The 15,137-nt window shown below is 50.2% G+C and overlaps 1 protein-coding gene across 1 annotated transcript in view; it reads left to right on the top strand.

Annotated features, from left to right (window-relative positions):
* The first annotated feature begins 5,593 nt into the window (after positions 1–5,593).
* NOL4L (nucleolar protein 4 like) overlaps positions 5,594–15,137 on the top strand; it is a 103,497-nt gene continuing 93,953 nt past the window's right edge. Inside the window, exon 1 of the mRNA XM_030533318.1 lies at positions 5,594–5,899. Coding sequence (XP_030389178.1) covers positions 5,594–5,899 — 306 coding nt within the window. The remainder of the gene's footprint in view (positions 5,900–15,137) is intronic.

Genomic DNA, 15,137 nt, shown 5'->3' on the forward strand with positions numbered 1-15,137 from the left:
TGCTTACATCCTGCTAATATCACCTATACATTTAGGCTCTGATCTTGCAAACACTTATGCACAGGGATACCTTTGTTCAGTTGACTAGTCTTTTGTGTCCAATGGGAATACTCACGTGAGTAACATTACTCACGTGTGTCAGTGGTTGCTGGACAGAGCCCTTAGGGCTCAAACTTCCAGAGAGTTATGCAAATCACTTTACTCATACAAAAAATATCGCTGAGCTCAATAGGAACTCTCATGTAAGTGAAGTTTATTCCTGAGTGTAAATCCTACAAAGTCTTATTCTGGGGAGTAAATTTACACATGGGACTATTACTATTTATTTCCATGGACTTACGCACTCGAGTAAAGTTTCTTGTATAAGACTTACAGGAGTGAGACCTTGGAGTGTAAATTCCTTGAGGGTAAGGACATAAGAGCAGATATACTGGATCAGATCAAGGCCATACAGGGTGTATCCCAGTATCCTGTCTTCCAACAGTGGCCAATGCCGGGTGACCCAGAGGGAATGAACAGAACAGGGAATCCTCAAGTGATTCATCCCCATCACCCATTCCCAGCTTCTGGCAAACAGAGGCTAAGGGACACCATCCCTGCCCAGCCTGGATAATAGCCATTGACGGACCCAGGGCCGGCTCCAGGCACCAGCTCAGCAAGCAGTTGCTTGGGGCAGCCAAGGGGAAGGGGCGGCACATTGGGCTCTTTGGTGGCAATCCGACAGTGGGTCCCTCGGTTCTTCTCAGAGGGAAGGACCTGCCGCTGAAGTGCCACCAAAGAAGAAGGTGGAGCTACTGCCAAATTGCCACTGATTGTGACTTTTTTTTTTTTCCGCCACTTGGGGCGGCAAAAACCCTGGAGCCGGCCCTGGACAGACCTATCCTCCATGAATTTACCTAGTTCTTTTTTGAACCTTGTTATAGTCTTGGTCTTCACAACATCCTCTGGCAGAGTTCCACAGGACATGCTATTCGATTTGTCTCTGCAGTGCCATGCACACCACTAGCACTGTATAAATGAACAAGTGATAACACAGTAGTAATAATTACTAGTGCAAATAATATAACATAATTACATTATTAGTACAATATGTGTGTGTCCAGTCCCCGTCAATTCTCTTCCTTACAGCACCCTTTGTCCCACTCTGCTTCACACCTCTATTCAAGCTGCCCACTCGCTACACTTGACATGGTGCCCCACTTCCTGTCCACCCACTGACCTTTCTTCTTTCAAATCCTCTCTTGAAACCCCCTTTCTCACCTTCTTAGCACCTGACACCATCCTCCTCACTATTCATCTCCTCCATCCTTTCTTGACCTGAGCTCGTGCCCTGTGTTCTTTCTGTCCTGTCTATGCGAGCGTTTCCACATGCTGACCTTTAGTGACAAGGCTGTGTTGACACAGCCTCGTTGCTAAAAGCTGCGTGGTGTAGACAAGCCCTAAGATCTTCAGAGCAGAGCCTCAGCCTTATTCTATATTCTGCAAAGTGCCATGTATGTCTATGATGTAAGAAGGGTGTCTATTAATAATAATAAAAAATAATAATAATAATAATGCTTATTAGCCTACTTCCTGGTGATGGAGCCCATATGTTTGATGCTTGCCATGAACTGGCAGTCATAAATTATAAATTAGTTCAGTTGATTGAAAAATGACCAGATTCTATGGCCATGCTAACTCTTAAGCACACTCTGGAGTGAGTGAACAGGGGTGGCAGAAGACTTCTGTGCATTCCCTTTCTCTGAAGGTAATTCAGACAAGAATTTATAATTTATGGGAATAAAAGGTGGGAGTGGGGGGTTCTTTTTTCCTTGGCAACAGTCCCTCTCCTAAGTGGTTAAACTGCAAGACAGAAAACTAAGCAATTTATCTCAATCAAGGAGTTTGATCATTGCTAAGAATGGAAAACCCCCTCCTATTATCATCATAGTGCAAACACATACACTTAATTGTATTAATAAAAGTAAAGTTTCTCCTTTCTCGCCTTCCAACTAAACACCTTCTATTAAACAGCTGGACTATGGTGCTTCAGTATTTCCTCTACATTCCTGTCCAGTAGCTACCATCATACTTGCTCCCATGGCCAATTTATAAAAAGAGTTTCTTTTCTTTCTTATCTTTCTCGTTTGTGCTTGCCACTCCTTGCCACGGAGTTCAGCTGGTCTGCTTCATTGCTCAGTGTCTTGCAGGCTGAATTTGACTTGGGATGCAAGACGTTCCTTGCAGGGAGGTTGGTTGTTGAGTCTAAGTATGCAGAGACTTTTTTCCATGATGCCTTCCTGCCACTTCCACCATCCCAGCTGTCCCTGGCAGCACTGTTACTTGGCCAAAGAAGTACTTCTATGGTCTGCTGATTCTTGAAAAGGTGTCCATTTTATTTGTAGTGACCAATCAAAATATTGTGGTGTATTGAAGACTTCCCTTCCAGGTTTCCCATCTTGTGCATCTTTGGAACAACCATAACCGAGGCTGGGTTCCAAATATCCATTCCAGGTTTGATGCTGAGCCTGGTGCAGTGGGACAGAACTTTGGGAGTTTAGTCAGTGCTGCATGGAGACCCACAACAGTGCAGATCAACAATGTCTGTAATTATGTTTTTCACGACTGACTATAGGTGCTTCGATTTAAGAAGCTTCTAGTAATCATGGACATGTACCACCTATAGTTACTTTTTGCTTTTTATTCTGTCACACCACATTTGGAATGGGCTGATTAGCATTTCCCAATTTCTAAACGTATTTAATGCTTATCTGAACCTTCCCAAAACTCTTCTTTCCTCTCCCCTTTTCTACTCACCCGCTCCTCCCAATCCACCCAGCTCCTCCTGTTCCCTTCACCTCCAGCTCAATCTCTTTGTGCCCCAAATGGTTCTCTGATTCCCCAAATTCATTTTCCAGATTCCAAACAAGCTCCCATCTCCCTCATCCACCCCTACTTTTGATAACAACACAATGACTAGTTAGTGCATATGTGTACCACTGGCTGCTACAGCCTAGAATTAGAACAATTCAGATGTGTGTCATAGATCCAACAAATAGCCCTGTCTTTTAGCTCAAGTGATGGAGGCCTGCATTTCTGGAGCAGAACAGTCTGAATTCTATCCTCTTAATGACTGAAAAGTTGCTAATGCCCATGGTGTGCCGCATAATGGCAACTATGGTTGCAGACAGTTGCAATATCATAACAGAGGGACAAAAGGGTCTTTGAGATCTGTGCAGTGCTTTAGGTGGCTATTTCTGGGTCAGAGATGCCCAGTAATACATTGCTCTCTCTTGCCCCAGAGAAACCCCAGAATTTATGAAGTTTGCAAACAGCAGGTGGCCTGGCAGAGACAGATAAACCTGCCAAGACTCAGATCTGGGTTTCAGCAAAAGCGCCATAAGAGGCCTGTTGAAGATCAGGGGGAGGGAGAAGACTAAAGATCCAAACTGATGATAATTTGATTCTGTGCTACATTTGGGCCAGGTCTACTTTATATCAATTCACCCATCTTATTAATTACCCAGGCAAAGTCTCAATGCAAGGCTGGATTTAGGGACAGGCAACCCAGGCGACCGCCTGTGGTGCTGGGCTTGGAGGGCGCCGGGCTCAGATGTACGGATCCTAGCGTGAAAATTTATCATCTTATATGACAGGGTTAAATCATGCACTCAAATTGTGCATCAAAGTTGTGAAATGGGCTACAAATGCAATAAAAAAATAAGGTATTAAAAAACTTAACAAATTGGGGGGGGCACAGAAGACACTCCTTGTGTAGGGCACCATTTGGTCTAGGACTGGTTCTGTGTCAATATATTATAAAGTTGTGGGCAGTCTATTATACAGATAAATAGTAATAAAGTACACACTTATAGCACTTTCCACCAAGTCAAAGCCTTTTACAAATCTTGAGATACCTGTACTCATCCTCATGTAACCAATGGGGAAACTGAGGCATAGACAAATTAAGTGGCTTTCCTGTGGTCATTCACTGAGCCTGTGGCAGAGCTATGAACAGACGGCAAGGCTTCTGACTTTCTGTCCTGTGGTTTAACCACAACACCATCTTTCTTCCCTAGAACAATATGGCATGAAGTCACAGGGCTAGGTTTCCAACAGATCTTTGTTTCTTGACCATCTGGTTGACACAGGAAACAGAAATCAGGCACAATATGGTGGTAATCTTCATTATATTGGCAATTTCATCGTTCAATTGATCACAGTTAACTAGGGGCGCTGAGCTCATCCTAGGAATGTACCAAGAAAGGCTAGTTCCAGCTAAGCGGACACTGACCATTTCAGTCCCAGTTTGAATGGTGCAAGGAGATTGGATTCAGTGAACTACATAGTTTGAGAAGGCCTTTTGAGTTGGGAGCGGGGGAGGGGGGCATTAACTGGACTGTTTCAGGGGACGGGTGAAAAGCCAGGGTGTGCCCAGCAATCCCTGGTCTGTTTAAGGGTGCACGCCTGGGATAATTTAGGGCAGGACCAGGCAAATATTAGTGAATGGATTTTGTCCTTGAGTCTCCTGGGACAGTTTGGAAGCCCTGGGCTAGGTAGGACACCCAAAGGTTCAGACAAGTTACCCATTGTTTTGAGAGGATTATTTTAGAAAATTTAGGGACCCGGATAATCCCAGACTCTGCGTCTGCCTGTGGGCTCAGGGTCCCAGCCAGAGAAGCTCGACAGGTGCCTGCTTCCCCAGCCATCCCCTCCGGAAGAGACCGCGCTCTTCCCCGGCCCAGCCTGGGGCAGGGACACGTGCGCCCCTGCGAAAGAGAACGCTGCTCTTTATTGAGTCTGCCGGCCAGTTCCCCTCTCCCCCGGGCGCCCCCTTCCCCCATGGGCTGCCTTGTCCTGCCCCGGGCGCCCCCTGTGTCCCCTTCCCCCGTCCCCGGGCGTCCCCTTCCCCCATATGCCGCCTTGTCCTGCCCCGGGCGCCCCCTGTGTTTCCTTCCCCAGTCCCCGGGCGACCCTTCCCCCATATGCCGCCTTGTCCTGCCCCGGGCGCCCCCTGTGTCTCCTTCCCCAGTCCCCGGGCGACCCTTCCCCCATATGCCGCCTTGTCCTGCCCCGGGCGCCCCCTGTGTCTCCTTCCCCAGTCCCCGGGCGCCCCGTTCCCCCATGTGCCGCCTTGCCCAGCCCCCCCCCCCACCGCCTCTGTCCGCGGTCCGGCCCCAGGCGGGTAGCGCCGACCCCTGCGCCCCCGGGCCAGGAGAGGCGGTAAGGGCGACCGCGCCGCGGCTCTAACAGGTGGGATCCCGCGGAGAGGAGGAGGCGGCCGGAGGGGGGCGGAGGAGGCAGGGACGGGCGGGGGGAGGGAGAGGGACGAGCCGGAGCCGCCTGTGATCCTGTGACAGGAGCGGCTGCTGCTGCTGCTGGCGCCGCCGGTGCCTCCCTCTGCCCGGCTCGCTGTCCGGCTGCCGCGCTCCCTCCACGTCTGCCCCGCAGCGGCCCCTCCCGGGGACTCGCCCCCGCAGCCCGTCCCGACTCCATCCCCGCCGGCCGGCCGGGCAGGGTAGGGCGCAGCGCGGCGCGGCGCGGCGCAGCTGCCGGCCGGACTCGCTGCCGTCTCCAGCCCGGGACAGGGGATCGGGCGCTGCCTCCAGCCGGGATGCCGAAGCCCCCGCTGCTGCTGCGGGGGAGCCGCCCCGGGGACAGCGAGCTGGGGCGGCAGTTCCGGGACTGGTGTCTCCGCACCTACGGGGACTCGGCCAAAACCAAGACAGTGACCCGAAGCAAGTACCAGCGCATCGCCGAGGTGCTGCAGGGGGGGGCCTGCTCGGGCACCGGCTCCGGCGGGGGGGAGAAAGGCAAGTTCCAGTTCTGGGTCCGGTCCAAGGGCTTCCGGCTGGGAAGCGGCACCCGGGAGGCGGCGAAGATGGGTCAAGTGGTTTATGTGCCGGTGAAAACGGGAACGGTTAGTGCGCTCTGTGCCCCGGGGGCTCGGTGTCTGTCTGTCTGTCTTGTGTCTGTGTGTCCTTCCCTCCCGCAGCCTGCACCCAGGGGCTGGGGCCCAGCGCAGGGGAGAGACCCGATGTGGGGCAGCCCCCCCCCCCAGTTTCACCCCCCCCCCCGGCAGCCATCCCGGCCCCTGTCCCATCAGCACTAGCTGGCACATCCCAGACACACAGCAGGGTGCAAATGATCGCGCATGTCCCGTGGGGGGCGAGACACTCACCCCGAGCGCCCCATTAGAAAATAGCCGCCCCACGCCCCTGTCTGGACAGGTCCAGCCAAGCCCCCCCCCGCAGTGCGCTGAGTTGCAGACAGACCCCCTCTTGGGGGGCGTGGGGCAGAGCCTCCTGCAGAGCAAGGGCTGCCCGCCCCTCCCAGCCGCCGCGCAGGGGCTGAATGGGGCGGTGGTGGCGGGTCCAGCTGAGGCGGACCCCTCCCCACCCCTGTCCGATCACGTCCAACCTGAGCTTCCCATCCGCCACCCACCCATGCGCGGCTAGGCGCGGGCCAGCCAACCCTCCAGCCCCGGCTGGGCAGGGCCAGCCTGTCTCCCAGCAGCTGGTCTAGCAACGGGGGGAGGATGCAGATTAGGTCAGACACCCAGTCCGGGGGAGGAAAACCCCACACACACCCTCCCCTCCCCCCTCCTGCCCCATCCGGTCCAGCCGGTACCTCCCTGCTGCTGAGCAGGGTAGAAGAGGGGCGGTAGCTCCCTCTTTTAGGGTGGGCGGGAGGAGATCCCTCCCCCCATCCCAGGCCACTGCACCTGCCCCCCTCCCGCGATGGGTGCAGACTAGCAGAGAGCTCCGGGCTAGGTGTCGGTCCCGGGCGGGTGCAAACGAAGGCCAGACTCTGCGGTTCCCGTGCAGCCTACGCGGCGGGGAGCGGGGCCGGGGAGGGAGCCCCCTTGCACACACCCCAGCCCCCCCGCAGGTCCTGCCCGATCACGCTCGCCCTGCATTTCCCACCCACCCCGTGACCGCAAGCCGCTTTGCAGCCAAGGGCAGAGTGGGGGAGGGGGCACCCCCCCCGCCAGCCTCCCTGGGCCAGGCCGCCTGCCCCCGCCCCCGCTGACCCGGGCGCAGGCTGGAGCCCAGCCTCGCTGGGCCCTGGGAGCGCGCCCCTCCCCCCTCGGCAGGCTGCTGTCCCGCGGCGCCGCTGGTTGTCCCGGGCCTGGGGTGGGGAGGACAGAGCCTGGAGCGGGGCCGTGCCCACTCCGCCTGCCCGCGGGCTGCTGTCCCGGGAAACTCCCCCGCTGGAGCCTCATTGTTCCCTGCCCTGCTGGGGCGACGGCGCAGGGCAGAGCCCGGCTCCCCTCCCCCCGCCTCCCAGCAGGCTGCTGTCCCGGCCGGGGAAGAGCCAGCCCCGCTGGAGCCATTGTTCCCTGTCCTGCCCGCGCCCCCGCTGCAGGGGCCATTTCACTTCCAGGTGGGAGCAGGAGGTGACCCCTGTGCGCGGGAGGGGGGCACCATGGGGCTCGCTCGCCGGGAACTCCCTCCCCGTCCTTTGCACCATCTGCCCCAGCGCCTCGGCGGGGGGCTGTGGTTACTAGAGTGCACTGGGGCGTGTGTGCCCCCGCCCGCGCGGGGAGCCGCTTGCCGGGCCTGCGCCCCAGGAAGGTGGGCAGAGCTGGGCTCAGGCTGGTGTGGGCTGGGCTTTTTCCCCCTCGCCGCTGCTGCTGCTCTGAGGGTGCAGTGTTTTCCGTGCACACGCACACAGACTCCAGCATTGATAGGGCTGGAGGATGCTGCCATTGAGGGCAGCCCATCTGTGGCAAATGCTTCGAAACGCACTATTTACCTCCCATCTGGCCTGCCTTACTCCTGCGGGAGGGGGAAGGGTCAGTGTTGCTGCTTTTTTTTCCTCCCTAGGGCACAGAGGCTTCTTCTCTCTTTCTGGCCCCTCCACCCCAAACGTCTTTTAATTTTTGGGAGACAGCCAACTCTGCACAACAGCCCCTCCCCCCCAAAGCCACCCAACCCTGATTTGGCTGAGGTAGTGAGAAACACCCCCTCTTAGACAGTGCACAGCATAATCTCCCCCACCCCCCAGAGCCTCTCAATCTCACTAGCTACTCGGTGTACATACCCAGAGCTTTCCAGTGCTGCAGAGTCATGGTACCCCAGAGAGGCCATGCCAGACTCCCTAGACCCTGCTGTTAATTAGTGACACACCCCTTCCCTTTGTGGTGCACAACCAGGTCCTTACACCTGATGGCTCGGCGAGACTAGTGCAGGCACCTGGCTCCCTAAAAGCCTCATGTCCTGATGAAGTCTCAACAGGGAGAGTATCTAGACCCCCAGCTCCTCTATTACAGCCGCTGCAGGCTACATGCTAGACACACCTAGACTTCCATAAATCAACAAATGACAAATAGGCAGACCCTCAGGAGACAGCTGAATTTTCAATGGGACCATGTAGCACGTTTGCCAGAGGCTGTAATACTGTAATAAGTGAAAACTGGGGGCTCTGTAAAGAGATTGGCTGCAGGAAAGACCCATCACTGCTGCTCCCCCTTAAATCTTAAGGTGTCAAGTCTGTAGAAGTTGTTTGTTCTCTCCCCCCTACCCCCCGCCCTTGTTGGCTCAGTTACTTAAGAGGAACCATTATGTTGTAAATCCAGTGAAAGATTTTGAGCTGATGGATTTGCTATTTTTTGTTTTGTTTGAGACATCTCTGAAAATTTAAAAATAACTTGACAGGGTTTTTCTTTAGTTGGTGATAATTCAGTGATTTGGTATCTTTCAGTGGTCTTTGCTAGTTTTGTATAGATGGGTGCATTTCATTATTCACTATGTGCAGTCAGATAATTTATGAAGCTGATACTAGCATTCAGCTCAACAATAAAGTGCATGTTCTGGTTTATCTTCATTCTGTTGCTCTTTCCAAACACTTCTGGGCTGGTGTTTCAATTGGCTTCCCCTTCATCATGCTACTCATCTATCTGACACCTCTTGTTCTGCCCCATCTTCCTTCTCCCAGTGTATCTGTCAAATACTTAATGTGCTCAGGACTGTCCTGAGACTTGGGACCCAGGGAAAGAATAATCATACCCAAAATGCAGCTGGGGTGAGAGGGGGAGGGGATTCTGCATGCTGCTCTACAGTATCTGCAGACTGTCACAGGAAATATGAAGTACCGTGAGTGAAAAGTTGAGAAGAGCTAAAGAATGTGTGGAGGGCACTAGTGGGGTTAAGGTCTTTCCTTCTAATGACGGAGTCAGGGCCACTCCTGTTCTGGAGGGGATAGGGGGTTATTAGTGTCCCTTTTGACCTTGTTTATTCCTAATTGACATAAGTGTTTTCTGTGCAACTGTGGCTAAAACACGATTAACGTGTGGTTCTTTTCTCTCTTGAGTAACTTTCCCTTGCCCTCCTTCAGGCCTCTTATCAGAGCAGGCCTAATCAGATTTGGGTGGTTTGAAAAATAAGACTGTACAGTGAGAAGGGGGCATCTGCCTTAGGTGATGGTCACAGCAGATGGTGGTCTTTTTATTGACGAATGGGTTGGGAATAGAGGCAGCAGTGAGGTCTGGCACAGGGAGTTTGGATTTCCCTTTCCCAGATGAGTGTCCTGAAGATTCAGATCATTTAACACACACAACAAAAACCAAAGAAATGAGGTCCTAGTCAGTGTAGGAAATTTGGTACCTTCCTGGCAGCATAACAAGCCTGTTCAGATATTAATTAGATTGTAAGCTCTTTGGGCAGGGACTTTAAAAAATATCCATACAGAATGGCTAGCACAGGGGTCGGCAACCATTCAGAAGTGCTGTGCCAAGTCTTCATTTATTCACTCTAATTTAAGGTTTCACATGCTGGTCATACATTTCAATGTTTTTAGAAGGTCTCTTTCTATAAGTCTATAATATATAACTAAACTATTGTTGTATGTAAAGTAAATAAGGTTTTAAAAATGTTTAAGAAGCTTCATTTAAAATTAAAATGCAGCGCTCCCTGGACCGGTGGCCAGGACTTAGGCAGTGTGAGTGCCACTGAAAATCAGCTCACGTGCCGCCTTCGGCACATGTGCCGTAGGTTCCCTACCCTTGGCCTAGCACAATGGGATCTCAGTGTGCTACTGCAATACAAACAACAGGTATCCTGCAATTCCTAAGTGCACCCTCGCACTGCTCAACTATATACATTACAATAGGCTGATGTGTTGCTGGTATGTTAGTACCAGTGTAGCAATGCTTGAATCTCAGCATCCATTAGCCAGCTGGCCTTGTATATCTCTGATCTTGCCTCAAAACCATGAGAGTGTGTGTTCATGGTGGGGAGTTAAAATGTGGCTTTTATTATAGTCTCATGTTTCTCTTGCCCCAGATATTTAGCGTCCTTTGGACAGAGTTTTCCTACAAATGTATGTTGAGATGGAGATATTGTGTAAGGAAAAATACGACATTTTTAGTGACAGCTGGAGGTGTTGATTTGTTTTCATGTAGCACCAGGTGCTAGTGGAAAGGTTAGACCCAGTCTTTGGTTTGGGCATTGGCTGCAGGAGTGGATATGCACACTCTGCAAATCAGTGCTATACTTCACCCTGCATGGTGTGCACTTGTCACAGCTATGGAACATGGGCCAGCCTAGCAGGATATATTCATTCCGGCAGCCTGTGATATGGGCTACAAGAGTGAGTCAAATTGGACTGTAAGATGGGACATGGGAAAGCCTCACATTAGACGGACCCTTTGGGTGCTGCACAGGGCTCTGGGAGCCTCTGTGGCAGTACATACATTTGCTTTTCCCCTTCTTTGCCTCCTCTTACCCCTGCAGAGCTTGATAAATGGTTCCAGGGTTAATTCCAGACACTAATAAAAGGCTGAGGGCATTTGTGATAATGGGGTTTTATTGACTTACATGCAGAGCCCTCCTAGATATTTCAAGGCAGACTCCCCAGAAAGTAGAGATGTTTTGAAATAATCCCAGAATGACACATTTGGAGACCCCTCAAGAAAGATACTAGACTAGGAGTGAAGCATAATAAACAGAGGACAGAGACCAAGAGGGGAATGGATGGCGGCCTTTCATCAACAGCAGAAAAATCACTGTGGATACTCTACAGAGCTGACCATTACAACATATGCCTAAAAACTTCTTTGTTTCTGCACGAAAACTAAAAAACAGTAGATCTCAGGATGGTACAGCATAGTAGGAACAAGCTAGATTTAGGAAGGCAGACTTGTAGAAAGGAGGCAGACCTAATGGTTAATAGAGGTCCCTTTTTTCCTGGTACAACTATTCCCTAAGGTTGTCATTTGGTGCCCCCAAAAAACCACACTGGCATAACCTTTGAGAACTTTAGTCTACTAAAGTTTTCACTGTTATAGCTAACGGCTCAGGTTTTCTGTGATCTTCATTTGGTCTGAATTAAAAAACAATAACAAAGATTATTGAAATGAAAAACAGGTGTGCAAATGGATCCCAAGACATCGAACTGAGAAATAGCCTATTATTTAACACACAGAGTCTTCACCCTCCATGAAAAGTCTGAGGGCGAGGATGTACTGTGGGTCTGATTTTTCCCAAATAATTGATGAGTAGCTTCACATTTAGAAGTGCACTTGACAGTTTGGCACAATACTGACAAAATGCATGAGCCTGTAAACCAAGTCCAGTGTGACCCCAGAATACCAGCCTATAACACTTCCAGATTCAGCTCTTTGTGTCTGCACAGGATCGATTGCAATTTTTACCCTCAGCAGTTTTCAGGAATAAGAGTCACATTAATGAAGGACTCACTCTTCGTGAGATTTTCAGGGTTCTTGGTTAAAGTTCACTGGTGAGCAGCAATAGTCTCTGATATATTTGCAGTCTGAATTTACACAGCCTTGTCTTTCTGTGTGTGTATAAAGAGAATTGACAGTTTTGGAGAATTAAGTTCTCTATCCATAAGAGTGAGTAGGGCTAGTGGCAGTGCCAACTGGACCTCAGTCCTGACCTGCTGAATCACTAGGAGATCAGTCTCCATGGCTCATTTGGTCCTTGGCCTCTCTGCCAAGATTTCCAACAGGTTCCCTGTTAGTAGCAATTGTGTTGGTTAGTTTTGTGACATGCATATGGTCAGTTCCCATCAGAGACCACAAAACAGTCATCAGGTGGTAACAATTTTTGGTCTCTACCACCAACTTGGGCTACAGGTGAACTTGCAACCTACAAGGGAAAGGTTCTGTGGCCCATCATTTAGTTCACTAAGCCATCCAGTCCTCTAGCTCTGACTGACTGAACAATTTTAAAAGAAAAATACAGATCCTTATCTAAATTGTGCATCCTACACAACTCCATTGATTTAATTCGTGTTGCACAGGGTATAACAGGCAGGATCTGGATCGGAGACAAGGAGCTCTCTCCCAGGCCTCCCCAAAACTAGTCAAGTCATTTGGTTCTATCACCTGAAATTAACACAACAAAATTGCTCTCAGATTTACGGCTCTTGATTGACATTGATTTAAAGAAGAAAAAAAAGCAACCAAGCACAAAACTTTTGTAAAGGCCTGTTACAAAAAAGTTAAAATGAAGAGAAAGAAAATCCAGCTCCAATCAGAAACACCATTGTTTAAATTGTGCAAGCTACAGGCAGTGTTCGAGAAGGGAGACAGGGGACTGAGCATGCTGGAAGCAATAGGAAGGAAGAGACCCTGTATATATAAGCATAATTCAGGCCTCCCTCTCCACTCAATCTTTCCAGACTCCTGACCCAAAGGAGCTTTCCCATATTTTAAGCAGGAAGGTGATTCAGTCACTGGTACAGGATGGCAGCAAAGCCCAGTGGAGGCCACTAAAACTTGTTTCACGGGGAGCCCTTTCAGGGTCTGTTTGCCCAAACCATTATCAACATGAGTCTCTCAGGTAAACCAAAAGAAATGATACTGTTTTTGCTGTTAAATTAGAGCAGACATGAATAGTGTGTAAATTTACTTTGTGGACAAACAAATGTCTGAGAAGGCACAAAGATGGATGGAGGGGAATTAATGGAGGTTCCGTTTATCCACCTGTGTTGACTTTTTAGCTTCATAGAAACTTGTCTGCATTGCTTTGACAGCAAAATGTATATTTATTTCTCTTTGTCTCTAGCAACAATTAGCAATTACCTTTCCCTGCTCTCATATTAGCTGTGCCCTTCCCTGGAGAACTGCATTGAGGATGGACCAAAGCCACCACTGAGTTTCAGTGTCCCGTCAGTCTAATTAGCTGATTGTAGCAATGGGTGGTACAGAGTGGGTCTATTGGCCAGAATCAGCTTCTTTATAGGAACACTGCTGACTTCCACTCTTAGCATGGTTGCCAACAAACCAGCAATTTATTTAAAAAGAAAATAGCTGCAGTGTATGTGTGTGCATATGTGTGTGCATGCGTGCGTGTGTGCAGGGGGTGGGGAGGAGTGTCACTAGCTTTGGGGATATGGAGTAGCATTTTTCTTTATTGTGTAGTATGGGAACATCCATCAGTCACTCAGTGTTGAAAAGAGGTTGGTTAAGTTTTACCACTATGGTGCATGACTCTTCAGAGAAGGAGGATTCAGGAATAGATGCAATATAAATATTTTCTTTCAGTGATTGTGCATGCAGTGTTGGCTTGACAATCCAGGAGGACAAGGTTCTCTGCTCACACACTAAAAGTAGCATGGACAGCCTTTATGCTAATTTCTCCCACACTGGCTGCCTACAGACCTTAATCCTGATCTGGAGGGACCACTGCCAAGCAGAAGAGGGTAGTTCAGTCTCCGTGGCCAATTCAGTCCATGGCTCTCTGGTGAGATTGCTAGATGTAGTGGTTGTTTCACAGTGTGGACATCAAGCTCGCATCTCCCGAGCCAGTAAACAGCAAACCAAACCCCAAAACTTGTTGGTGACTCTACTAGTCTGGGATGGATTTGAGTGAATGACCTAGAAACAAAAGACACCGTATCTTAATACCAGTCCCCATCCCCACTACCTAGAGTCATCCAGTCACCTGTCATGTCTAGACATCTAAAGACTTCTAGGTTCTGGTGCTGCAGGTATCATCCCTTTGATCCTGGATTTCAGCGGGCAGCACAGCATTGCTGTTTTGAATCTTGCCGTATTAGGAATAAGAAGCCAGCGTTGCTGCAGGGCTGTGTGTGTTTCTGTACCCTCCCACCCCACCCCTTTCCTTACAAACGCTTGAAGATTCTCTATTCCCATCATCAGTTTTGATGCCTGTGGAGTGGCTCCCCTAACTGGAACCATGTGATTTTTCATGAGATCTGACTAGCTGTGGAGAAAAGCTGCCTGCATTTTCTCACCTGCATAGTGTGTTTTGATCCAGCAAAAGCTCTTGAGCTGGTGACAAAGGTCTGAATGTGGGCTGGAAAGTACAGTCCTGTCTCTTAGCAACTGGTTCCTACCTCTGAGCTCACTGAGCTTGTGTGGGACAGAGAGCATCAGTCATGCTTCTGCTGTACCAGGAAAGCGCTGAGCAGGGGATGGAGGAGGCCTGCCTCAGCCACAGCCAGCACAGTTGCAGAGGCTCAGGCTTTTCTAACACAAGCAGTTGTCTGCAAGCCCTAATCAAAGCTCCAGTTTAATTGCTTTCCGCCTGCCCTGTATCTTCAAGGTAAAGAGATAGCCCACTGGCTGGCCGTGGGAGGCTGTGTGCCAGCTACCTGGAGAGAGGTTATTCTGCATTATTGATGCGTTTTTGGTCTTACGGGGGGGAGGGACACAGCCCATTTATTTCTAGAAAAATAAGACATCATGGGGTCCTTCCCTGAACTTCCCTGCTCCTTCCTTGGGAATCCCCTCTCCCTTCCTTGGTTCTCAGAGACATCTGCATTGGTCATTCTCTGTTCTGCTATTTTACCCTCCCATCTCCTCCCCCAAACCAGAGGTGATTCCTCTTTAGCAGATATTCAGAGTCTTTTGCATCTCAAACCCTGTTTCTTAAACATTTTCATTAATCCCTCGCTTCATCCTAATTAACCTGCCAATTGGCCCCTCTGGAGTCTTCACTTCTCCTGCAAAGCTTCTGTTTGTACAAAGTATAACCTGTCAGCTGCCAATTTATTTTCCATGGGGAGGGCAGATTATTGTAATTGTCTGTCTTCTCTTCCCCATTTGGATTGCCTTCTCCCCACATACTCTACCTCCTTCTCTCAATAACAGTCATGTTTCAAAGACAAACCTCACAAAAAGCTAAAGAACAGCCCGTTTTATGGCTGCCATACAGCCCATGTGC

The sequence above is a fragment of the Gopherus evgoodei genome, chromosome 14 (genome assembly GCF_007399415.2).
Source record: "Gopherus evgoodei ecotype Sinaloan lineage chromosome 14, rGopEvg1_v1.p, whole genome shotgun sequence".
Lineage (NCBI taxonomy): Eukaryota > Metazoa > Chordata > Testudines > Testudinidae > Gopherus > Gopherus evgoodei.